The sequence below is a fragment of the Anabrus simplex genome, chromosome 1 (genome assembly GCF_040414725.1).
Source record: "Anabrus simplex isolate iqAnaSimp1 chromosome 1, ASM4041472v1, whole genome shotgun sequence".
Classification (NCBI taxonomy): Eukaryota; Metazoa; Arthropoda; class Insecta; order Orthoptera; family Tettigoniidae; genus Anabrus; species Anabrus simplex.
This window is the reverse complement of record NC_090265.1, coordinates 404213742-404226873: the sequence shown is the minus strand read 5'-3', so window position 1 is coordinate 404226873 and position 13132 is coordinate 404213742. Positions and strand designations below refer to the sequence as shown.

Here is a 13132-nt window from a genome sequence, read left to right as displayed (position 1 = left end):
GAAGGTTGTCTGACAGTGCAAAGAGTGAATGCAAGATTTTGTTGTGTGTGGATCACAATGCATGCCTACAATGCCAAGAGACTATGACAGCTAATCCCTACTGTACAATTAAGTGACTTTCGAGTACAGATGTATAGTGGTATTGGATTCTACAAAAGTGTCATGATAGCACAGTAGAGCAACAAATTAGTCTTCTGATGAAGCCAGATTTAGTTTAGGAGGGGAAGTTGGGTTCTCAACACTATAAGTTATGTACCTATACAAATTTTCTTGGAACTCTGGAGTAACAAAAGAAAATCAATTTTGAAGTATTGCAGGTGGTGCTATAAGCACATGAGGGGACAGCTAAGGGGCTGCAGATCCTTTATTACTTTGTGGATTATGATTATTTACCAAAAAACTGTAGTGAAAAAGCACTGTTACATTTTTGAAACAACTTTTACTTCTTATATGAGAATTGATTTGTAAAAAAAAAAAAAAAAAAAAAAAAATTTAAATGTTTCAAGTCAACATTCATTAAACAATTCGTTCTCTTTCACTGCATATTAGTGGTAAATCAAAGGTAAATCAAAGGTAAAGTGTTTGATTTGTGATCCTAAGTTTGCAGGTCTGATTCATACCAATTCAGCTACCATGTAATGGACACATTTATTATTATTATTATTATTATTGCTGTTTAAGTTCATATTGCAGGTGGAACAGTGGTCTATACAGTTCTTCTCTCCCCAGGTTATGCACGATTTGAACATCACAACAAGAAATGTTCATTACAATAGTTGATGTAATTTTCAGTGTTCAAACTGCAGCATGAGCCATTCATTTTTGATTAAACCTCCTTACATATTTTTACAAGACTGGTGTCTTTTGTTGAAGGTAACTCTTCTAAGTTATCTGCATCTGTTAAACCAATATCTTTGCCTTTGATATTGCAAACCACTAGGGATGGGCTGCGAACGGAGTCGCGAAGAGTCGAGACTGCTCCCTCTGGAACCGACACTCTCGACTCCAGTGTCGACTCCACAAGGTCTGTCTAGACCAACGACATGTTGGTCTAGACAGACCTTGGACTCCACTGATGCAGTAACACCATCTATCAATTATTGTCGGAACTGCTTGGAATTATAGCTCTACGTTCCTCCCTTGGTAACTCGTGATACGATGAATACAAGATGATTATTAGCCAGCAAACATTAAATATTGTTTCGGGATTTTATCATCATTAGTGTTAATGCTGTACGTCTATTTTGGCGACGATGATGATAATTGTAGTGGTAATAATAATCTGACAGTATACGTTTACATAATCGCCAATATTGACTTCAATGAGTTCAGCTCCGCAGTGTAGGGAGCAACGCGTGCGCCTGTTACCCGACGGTCCCGCGTTCGACTCTCGGCCGGGTTAGGTTTTAAAAATTGTAAATGATTAATACCCCTGGCCTGGGGCATAAAACAGAAAAAAAGAAGCGAGTGCTTAGAGTATGATTTTACAACAAATATTTTACCAAACATTGTGCGTCATAATAGCCACCCTCGCAGTCTAGGGAGGCCCCGGGATTGATTCCGGCCAGGTCAGGGATTTTTACCTGTATCTCAGGTTTGGTGATCACGTTGAGGTGTAGACCGGGTCTAGCAAGCCAAGAAGTCGAGAGGATTCGTCGTGCTGAACACACCTCACCTCGTAATCTACTGGCCTTCGAGCTGGGCAGAGGTCTCTTGGTAGGCCAAGGCCTACCAGGGCTGTCTGGAAAAGGGGCTTTTGTGTATACTACTACTACTACTACTACTACTACTACTACTACTACTACTAATAATAATAATGCAACAAGACTTGACGTGGTCCTTGAATTATAATGATAACCTACAACCTGTTTTCCAGTCAGTGACCGGGTCAGGAATGGAATGAATGAAGCCCCCATCCTGCGGCGAGGATAGGAATTGTACCGGTTGTCGAGGCCTGTCGCACTCCTCTGGTGCAATGATGAACGACTGACAGATGAAATGGTGTTGGAGAGTGTTGCTAGAATGAAGATGACAGGGAAAACCGGAGTACCCGGAGAAAAACAAATCTCACGTGGAGTGACCGGGATTTGAACCAGGGAATCCAGCGGCGAGAGGCCAACGCGCTGCCGCCTGAGCCATGGAGGCTTTTGATGGTGTAATCTATGTTCGAATTACAGTATGTTAGAGGATTTACCCATATTTGATTTGTTTTCATCGTTCATGTGCAATTCATAATGATTTACCATCGATATCGTTTTATCAATTTCCTGATCATGACAAATAAAGACGTGAAATTAAATGTCCGTGGTCTCCTATGCCGATACTTTCTGATATGACATGTTTAATATTATTTCAACTACACCATTACGCTCGTCATCTTCGTTAACGATATCGTACTTCACTCTACAATACTCTTAAAAAACCCAATGGGTAAATGAGCAGCAACATGTATGATATTTCATTTTATTTTCCGCGCAGCGACACTCCGCAATGGGAGTCAAGTTCGCTTGGAGTCGCGAGGCTTCATGCGAAGCGACCGTGCGGCTCCGCAATGCGCATCAAGTTAACTTGGAGTCGAGAGGCTTCATGCGAACCGAGACCGGTGTTCGGAGTCGATGGAGTCGACGCTCTCGATTCCAGGCTTCAGTCGCGCCCATCCCTACAAACCACTTCCAAACTACTGAGACAACAACACATGCCCAGAAAACTTCACAAATGTCTTTACACATTTGTGCAGTGGATCTCCTTTTAAATAAAAGAGCAGCATTGCATATTAAAAATGCAATTTTTGTTTATCAATATTCAAAATTCACTAAAAGGAAGGGTAGCATCTAATGATCACAGACAAACTTTATAGAGATACACTGTCAAAAATAGTCCTTGAAAAAGCATGGATGGAATTAGAAATGCCACACACGTACCTGTAAAAAAAAATACAAATAAATAAATAAGACACAACAATAACTTACCTGACAACATAACAAAAAAATCATTATTATTAGGATGGGGAAATAAACAACTCGGTATTTTTCTATAAAATATTTTTTTATTACCTTGCTCCTCATCATTTTAAAGAGAGACAATTTTCAGTATTGATATATTTAAACAAATAATTTTTACCAAACAAGCGAAAAAATACTTAATAACAATATTCTTTGCTCTTATTTAGTTATTTTAACAGGTTTAAAATCTTTACAAAAAGGAAGATTCAATTATTTACCAATAAATACATGTTTCAGTGAACCAGGATTTCTCTTCCACTGAAATGGTTTAAATTAGCAAATTAGGTATTCAATCAATAAAATATATTACATATGTTTGTATTTTGAATAACTAGAGAATTTTCAGTTCTGACTGCAATATTAAAATAAAAAATCATATGAGCAAATTAAATACCTACAAATTTTAAATACTTGATCGCTGAAACTTGTACGAATGTACTGTATGATTAAGTACAGAAATCCAATTGCAGTTCACTTATTCACATACAAAGTGTTTAAAAAATAAAACTACGTAAAACTTGAGCACACTGTACTTAATTTAAATATTTTGGTTTATTTTTCACAATATGATGATGGGATGATAAAGAGAAAATGAACATTGTAATTAGAGGGATTTCAAGAAGAAAAGTACCAAATAAATGTGAATTGAATACATTTCTCATTGTTATTTAAAAATTCATAACCAAACTACCTTCAGAACAGTGAAGCTGTCAAAATTTTAGAGTATGGCCCAGAATAAAGTATACTGAAACGTGACAACACTGAGTCACGAGACGAGCGGGCATGCAGATGTTTTGTCAAGCTGCAGTTTCACCCTGACTTGTCCAGCTCCATGGCTAAATGGTTAGCGTGCTAGTCTTTGGTCACAGGGGTCCCGGGTTTGATTCCCGGTCGGGAATTTTAACCATCATTGGTTAATTTCGCTGGCACTGGGGCTGGGTGTCTGTGTTGTCTTCATCATCATTTCATCCTCATCACAACGTGCAGATCGCCTATGGGCATCAATCAAAAGACCTGCACCTGGCGAGCCGAACATGTCCTCGGACACTCCTGGCACTAAAAGCTATATGCCATTTCATTTGCTTTGGCTTGTCACTGAAGTAGTCCCAGTGTACAACAATAGCTCTAAGTGTGCTACAAAAAGTATTTATAGTGAAGTATTACTTCTGATCACGAAATAGTTAATTAGCGGGACCAAGTGTAAGGACTGTGCTGGAACATTTTCAAGAGGAATTCAATAAACCTCCTCCCATGAAGCGAACAGTAGTATAACTGGTACAAAAAAATAGACTTACCAGATCCATTCTGTGTCAACAAAAATGTTCTTCCGGTAAGAAACGTACATTAACATTTTGAAAACTGCATCACCTTCTTACGAACAGATTATCCATTCCCAGTGTATTATTCTGACCTTGCACCACTAGATGCGTATTTGTGGGGGTATTTTAAAAGAACAAGTGAGCATACAGAGATCCAGTGTCGCTTGATACTGAACAGCTGAAGACCAACATCAGATGTGTAATCCATACCATTTCCAAAGATTCATTAGCAGGAATGTTTGCCAATCTGCAGCACAGGTATGAAAGATATCTTGATTTGACTGGTTCCAATCTAAAACATATCTTGTGGTGATGGTGATTATTTGTTGTGTTAAGGATTGTATTCTCACTGATAACTGCTGTGTAAACTCAAATTCATTATTTTGGTATATTTTATTCCGGGCCATACTGTGCTTTCTTTATATGGCACTTTTTTTGCTTGATCTGTTTTAACAATTACAAGAAAGCTCTAATAATATAGTTACAGCACACAATTTTCTTCATGTGAGACCTACATCTCAGAGAATGACTAATTTTTCCATCATTCAAGGTTGAACATCCACAAAGATTAATGTCCTTCTCTTGAAAATTTTTGTTTTACTTTAACATAAAACAAAAAAACATTTTGCAATTTTTTCATATGAAAATAAGTTTATTCAGCAAATTTTCTCCATTACAAATGACAAAAGGTCTCCTTAGAACAAAGTGAAAATAAGGTCAAATTCCATGTGGATAATCACAAAAATTTATGTTATAGCATTTCTTCTTATATTAGAGATTCACAGAAATTCTCCAAATACAAAATTTATAATTCTTAATGAATAAGGAAAAAGCCTGTTACTAAGAGGATTTAAATTTTTAAATAATATCTTTTGCTCTTATTTCGTTATTTTAAGAGGTTTAAAACCTTTGTAAAAAGGAAGATTCAATTATTTACCAAGAAATGCATGTTACAATGGACCAGAATTTTTCTTCCACTGAAATGGTTTAAATTAGCGAAGTAGGTAAAAGTAGTCAGAATCTTCTTTCTTTGCAATGGAGACCCTAACTAATTATTAAAAATGTGTCCTAAATAATAATATTATTAGCAGAATTTAGACATCACCAAATTTATTCAATATGTTCACTCATTTAGACCCATTGTTATGAGAAACCCTCAAAGGTAAAATTTACATAACTTTCTCACAGGTAAATGTTTAGTAGCACTGTTTACATTTCATATAAATATTACTACTTTAACATAAAACAAAAACATTTTGCAATTTTTTCAAACAAAAGTTAGTTTATTCAGCAAATTTCCTCCATTACAAATAACAAAAGGTCTCCTTAGAACAAAGCGAAAATAGGATCAAATTCCATGTGGATATTCATAATAAATTTGTATTGTAGAATTTCTTTTTACATTAGAGATTCATACAAATTCTCCAAGTACAAAATTGATAATTCTTAATGAATTAATTTTTAAATACCGTTACCTGTTTTCATTCTAATGAAGTGCACACAACAGATAATAACTAGGCTTAAGTCTCCCTGAAAACTGTTTCAATGTCCTCTTAACCTGACATGTATGATATGTCTGTGGAAAAATATATTATTACATTTTACACCAAAATAAGATCAGGATTTTAGTGTTCATTAAATCACTAATAAGCCTGATGCTGGTGGCAAATGAACATTATCTACTTAAAAACTCCTGTAGTTAAACACTGCATAAGTGGTGATTTTGCCATAAGAAAGGTGATCTAATACTGTACATGTCTCACATTGATTCAAATTCGACTTCCATAACTTAGCAATTCCGAATGGAATGCTAGGCTGGCATTAATTCCATTAATTCCATTGTGGAGTTTTATCTCCCGTATGCAGTTATCAGACTGTGCCTCTTAAATAGGCTTCTGATAAGTTCACCTGCATACACCCCAGCGTCAGTGGGTAGGGTCTGACACATCCCACTGTGATGAGTCTAGTGTCAGACCCAAGACGAAACGCTGGTTAATAGAGCAAACGCCTGAAAAGCCATACATCTAATTTTTGATGTGATTTTCCATAACTTATTTCCTTATAACTAACAATAGATTACTATTTTTCTACTGTAAGCAAATTTCCATTTTTGAAATTATCATGTAAATCAGTTTTACTCTCCCCTGTAAAATTAGGTTTTTGTCAGTTACACGGTATTGTTTCATAAGCGAGATATTACAATATGCAGGAGCCGGACAGTTCATCAGTGATAATGAAACAAAGAAGAGCATACAGAACCGATTCAAGTTCCAAGCCACGGAATTCAGTAGCATATCTTGAAATTAGCATCCATCTGAATGATGACTATGTTGAAAAGTAGATAAAGTTATGTTAAATCTGAGAGGAAGAAAACAAAAGTGTCACTAATATTTCCCTTAATCTTCTTCATTATCATTTCACCTCATCCAGCTTCTGCCGGGTTGGGACATTTATGGACCTTCCCCACTTTCCTCTCCCCTTCCACCACTCTTCATCTGTAATTCTGTTCCATTCCAGGTTCTTCTTCTTATATGAGTTTTAATGAAGTCCATCCATCTCGCTCTTTTTCCTCCCTCGAACTTAGCCTCCATCATCTGTTTCAGTAACCTTTCCTCCTCCATTCTCATTACATGTCCAAATCAACTTCTCAGTTCTGTCATGTAATTTTTCTACTCCAATTTCCTTCCTGATATCTTCAATACTTTGTACAAATTTCATTTCACTGGCTTGAATTTTACTCTCCTCTCTTCTTGTCATTGTCCAGAACTACTGCAGATGTCAGTATGGGTGTATAATACAGCAGCATTTTTCCTATGGGTGAACTCTCCACTTGTTTACCATGCAAAGGAAGGAGATGGCACTATATGCCATCCCACGTCTTGTTCATTAACTCTGGCTTTTGTTTTGTGTGTGCACATCTCTGCTAGCTAACGTTGTATGTGTGTCTGATGTTGCAGACATATTTCAACTGTTCCCAAGTGTGGGTTTATTTTGCTCTTTTCTTAATTCTGTGATTAATAATTTAATGGTATTATGGTTTACGCATTTTCAATGGCATAGTGTGTCTGTGCTGACTCACCTCACAAACTTCAAAGACTGTTTCAAGAAAGATTTTCTGGTGTAGATTTTCCAAGTCTTAATACAGTCCATAATATTCATAATACATTTCAGGAAACTGGAAGTACCCAGCCTAAGGACAACAAAAGCAGTGTAGGGTTCTCACTGAAGAAAAATGAGATGAAATGGTCATTACTTGGAAAATTTGCCTACAAGTTCACTTCATTGTCTTGTACATAGGAATTTCATATGGGACTGTGCAAAAAGCTACAAAATTATTACATCTAAAACTGTATAAAATAACTGTGGCACATGATCTTCAACCAGGTGACGTTGTACGTACCCACATATTTTGTGAGTGGAGTCTGGAAAATGTATACAAGGGACAAATAGACCCTCATTTAATATTCTTCTTGGACAAGGCCTGGCTTCATCTCTGTGGTTATGTGTGTACACAAAACAATGTACGATTGCCATCAGTGGTGAAAGAATCATAGGACCATTTTTTGTTTGGTTTCGTTTTGAGAATACACTCAAATTCTGTTACTTATGTGAATACCAAACTAATCCTTTTTCAGAGAATTAGCTGACAGGGACCATGATATTGCATTTTTTCAACAGGACTCTGCTACGGCTCACACTGCGAATAGTTCCATGAGAGAAATTCATGAAGTGTTTCCACAGTAGAAAGTTATTGGCAGGGATGTGTGGTCCCCTTGGTTCCATGATTCATCTGCCTGAAATTATCAACTCCGGGGTAAATTTTAAAATGTTGTGTACAAGACGAACCACACGCCATACAAGAACTGAAAATATTTGTCAGGAAATCGCTGGGATTTCTCAACATGAACTATAGCCAGTGATGAATGATTTCCTTACGTGGTGCCAAACATGCATGGAGAATGAAGGCAGGCACTTTCAACACCTCCTTTCATAATTTGTTACATAATGAACTTAAAATTGTTTGCGTTGCTGCTGATGGTTTATCTTCCTGCTTCTGACCTCGACCCGCACGCAGCAAACAAGCACGCCTTTGCCCATAATGAAAACAACTGCATGCCAGAAAAAGCTTATTGATCATCCTGAACATCACTTCCTTACACTTGCTTGGTACTTCCTTCTTCCAAACTAGACTCCGTACATTTTGGTAGAAAGCATACGCCTGTTGCACCCTTTCACTAATCTCTATACCCAGCCTTGCATTTTGCATTAGTTCACTCTCTAGGTATTTGCAGCAGTCCACAATTTCAAGGTTCTGATCTTCAACATTTAAGATTCCTTTGCTTACTCTGTCACTTCTTGTTTCTTCACCATCATCTTGCTCTTCTCCATACTGAATTACATACCATATTTCATAATTTTCTCATTCAGGCAAACCCATTCCATTCTCCTAACTTGGGTCTGGACAAAACTAAAATATTTGCCATACATTGCATGTAGAATTTCCATAATTTGTTTGTTAATTTACTTTCTTACCATTGTTTCCCAAACCTTTTCCCTGAGTACACTATCATATTGTCTTATCGAAATAATGTACATTACTAAGGTTAAAGTAAATTTTCCCATCATGCATCTTTTTTCTTACTACATATAATGAAACTATGCATTTTGGCACAGATGAGACATAGGGGGAAGGGAAACGGGAAGGAGGAGCAGGGCTGGCAGATGCACCTTCCCATTGACCCAATATTTAATCTTCAGGTTCATCATGTATTACAGGGTTGGAATTCAGTGAGGATGTTTGTCTTATGCCCAGTTCTTTCTTGCCTGCTCCAGTCAGACTGGCCATCTCATTCTATATGCACGCTCCCTATGTAAAGAAACTCTGAAATAGTAGATACCCATCAAAATAGTGAGTATTGAATTATCCACACAGTAATTCTCAGAATTATAAGACTGTAACTTCAGAATGGCAGGAAGAAATATCAGTGCCATATGTTTGAGTAATCTGACATACCTAACAATAAAAAAAAGAGGAAACCACGGGAAAAAATCAAGACCTTAAAGCCAATACTGGGATATCACAACGTTCCAGTTCTATGTAAAACATTAAATAAATGATCGAGAAAGGTGTAATCATACACATGAAAAGTAATATTCCATAACTGTCTTTGATGAACACATTACAACTAAAAGGCATTGTTTGACTTCTGCGGATAAATTGTTAATTAAAGAATCTACTGGGCAAGCATGTGCAGTACCCCAGGATCTCCTTACATCATAGGAGTTGTTGTAATACTATTCAATTGGCTCTACAAATTTATTTTACTTTCTGCACTTCAAAATATCTGTATAAGCATCTTTATTTATACGGTGGATTCTTACAAAGGACTACTGGAGAAGTGTGCTTATTTTCTCACCCATATCAGCTGCTTTTCTTTCTGTAACATATGGCATTCCTCTATGTTTGCATTTCCTACTTTCTCTAAATGTACCACATCTATGGGTAGGAGTGATCCTGCTACAGTAATGGAGTAGACCTTACAGCCAATGACTCTACACCAAGCGCTAGGTGGCAGGAATTTTCCTGAATCTTTAGGGAAACCCATGGTCTTGAGAGGAAGAGTTTCCCTTCGAAAGAATTGTAGATTCTCAGAGAAAAATTCCACCTAAATCCATAGAACCTATGCTTAAGAATATGAGTGAAATCTACACCAGCAGTACAGACAGAGAAGAAAAATGCAATACAGTAGAGCTGATGCAAGTAGTAACCCAAAATTTTACAGGTTATACAAAAAGCAGGGGCCCTCAAGGGGAATGAGCCAGGAATGGTCAACAGCACAGGATCGGGCAGGTAATAGGAATCCACTTGATTATTATTCCCATTAGAGTTTTATGGTGGACAATAAGAGACATATGAGAGTCATGAAACTTAGCTGGTAATTGGTGCTATGCTGGTTACAAGCTGGCCAGTGTGAAATTGGCCACTGGGCATCATAATGTAGGTGACTCTTCATAAAACAGCTACACATCATGAATAGACTATCTTCCAGAAGCAGCATAATGTATCTAAAATGTTTTGATCATTTAATATGCCGCATGTTGTATAAAGATAGGAACATGAAAAGGGACAAAAATTTGCATGAACACAATGATAGGTCAGTGCAGGAAGAGGGAGCAACAGAACGAGAGGGCAAGGACAAACCATATCTTTATACACTGCCATCTTTGAACAAACAGGCTCTCTCCTGATTAATCCCTGCTTTTCTACATCTCTTCTCAGCCCCTAATGAGCTTGTTTCTGCTTCCCAGCTTCATCAGGAGAACGGGCATCAACACTCATTCAGGGGCCATCTTGACAGATCTTCAGTCTTCATGCGGGAAGTGTGGGATAACAAAAAACTCGGACAGATACAAGAAACGGGAGGAAACATAAAGATGAATATAGGTGGTGTCCCTAATCTTTTACTCTTGGTCATAAAAGTTGCTACTGCTCTTTCTGCAGAAGCACATTTTCAATGAATGAAATCACAAAAATTAACACCAAGATAATTTCAACTGTCTGCAGACATCTGCATCCTATATTTAAATACAAGGTAAAGACATATAACTTCAAATGTGCAAGACTTATTTTTGCTTAAAAAAGATGTTATCAAAGCCCTTTGTGATTAAGTAGAAATTGAGGCTGACAATCTCAGTGTTTTTCTCCTGAAAACAATAATCATTACCACCAGAGAAAATATTCTCAATATTTAGTGTTAAAATGTAGCATCTTCAAGTTAGCAACAATGGTATGATCCTTCTTAAGCACTCAAAGCAGAAATTACAAGATACCGGCAATTGTACATAAAATGAGACAAATGTGAAGTCAAATGTATACAATATACCCTTCAACAGTTGCATATATGTGTTAACACGTCGACTGCCACCTACATAGGTCTGTGTAGAGAGCAGCACTAGAAGTGATAGATCTGTGGAAGCTACCCCTATATTTCATTCTGTCCAGTGCGTGACTGGTATTGGCAGCAAGAATGGAACATTCTGCATGGTGTAGTTGTAGGAATATCACTTGGCCTTCAATTATTGTGTTACATTATTTACTACATGGTGATCATATTGGGAAAGGAAAGAGAAATGTAATATCCTAGGCATTTCATACGAAAACCAGTTTGTCGTGTATCATAGGCCTGTGCAATGGCACTGGGGGATACAATTTAGGTGGACGTGCTGCCTGCATAGGGCTGGGCACAGAGTGGAACTGCGGGGTAACAAGGGTGGGGAGGGTTTAAAAAATAATATAAATGGACTAAAAATGATATAAAATTTCCAAAAAATTCAAAATAGTGGGGTTGCATTCTGCGTCCATTTTTCTCTAAATTGGCAACAGTCAACGTGTTAAAATATATATATCTACATACCTGACTGTAAAACAGATTTCAATACAGCAAAATAATAGCTCAAGAATGGAATTATGCAAATAAAATCTTATAAATTAACAATTTTTGCACTCTCTCTTTTCTCTTCATTTTTTTAAGTAACAGTGGCAAGATATATAATATTATAAGACAATAACACAATATAAATATAAAAGTAGTATAACATTTGTCTCGTGTCATAGTTTCTTTTCATAACATAACACATACACATAGCCTATAAAACAATAATGTAATATATACACATATGTACAGTCATTCCTGACAAGGAAAGAATCACAGCTTTTGAATCTTTGAATACTTTCTTCAGAAAACAGGAATCTTACTCCGATGAACATATGTTAAGTCGTCATCAAGGGTAAGCAAAACCTGGAACAGAAAACACAATGTTTATTAACCCTTTAACATTTTCTTAATAGACATTGGTCCAAATATTCCCAATGTTTTATTGCTGAAGTGTAATATTTATTATAAATATCGGTTAAGGATACTGAGCAATTTTTTGTACGTGGTACTCTTGTCATCATAACAACCTATAAATGCTGCAGAAAGGTTTTGAACTAAAATAATTTCAAAATTATTCACAAAAACCCTAATATTTTGATATATTCAAGCACTGTATGGAATAGTAAAATATGTTTGTAGAACATGAAATTCTATTTGTGTTGTCAAAATATCACTTTCTGTTTTATGTAACTTTAACTTTCATGTAACTTGGTATATTTGTATGCCGGCCCCAATCTAGAAAATCAAGAATAATGGATGAGAGGATTTGCTGTGCTGACCACACAACATCTTGTAATCTGCAGGCCTTCGGGCTGAGCAGCGGTTGCTTGGTATGCCATGGCTCTTTGGGACTGTTGGGCCATGGCTCTTTGGGACTGTTGGGCCATGGGGTTTTGTTTTTTGGTATATTTCTACAGTTATTCTCCATCATCATCAACTGACTTCTCTGAGCCACTCAGCTATCTTTTAGCAATTAATTATATACCTACCATTAATTTTATGACAAAATCATTATTACCATTAAATTTAGGATGTGTTAATTGATCATTCACTCAAGTTTCATGGAAATCAGTCAGGTCCAGCCTCAACAGTTCCCTTGTGAGTAAGTTTCTGGTGAATGTTAACTCCCCATTAACTTATAAGGTTTTCATCAATTGGAAAGTGACAATTCAATACAGAAGAAAGTGTTATTTCTCACCAAACTAATGTTAATACAGTATCTATAAAACACTAATATTTATCTTCCACAAAACTCAAACTCTGAAATTACAAATCTTCTAAATCACCTGGATAATGGAGGGAAAATCTACTGTCTTTAAAATAATATCAGTAGAAATATATTATGCCAAACATCATCACTGAGATATAGCCACTG

General features: G+C 36.5%; 1 protein-coding gene across 1 annotated transcript in view; it reads right to left on the bottom strand.

Annotated features, from left to right (window-relative positions):
- Positions 1 to 3032: 3032 nt before the first annotated feature.
- The window catches only part of LOC136856856 (SID1 transmembrane family member 1), a 162472-nt gene continuing 152372 nt past the window's right edge, over positions 3033 to 13132 (bottom strand). Inside the window, exon 16 of the mRNA XM_067135054.2 lies at positions 3033 to 12120. Within this exon, the coding sequence (XP_066991155.2) occupies positions 12058 to 12120 (63 nt within the window). The 3' untranslated portion in view covers positions 3033 to 12057. The remainder of the gene's footprint in view (positions 12121 to 13132) is intronic.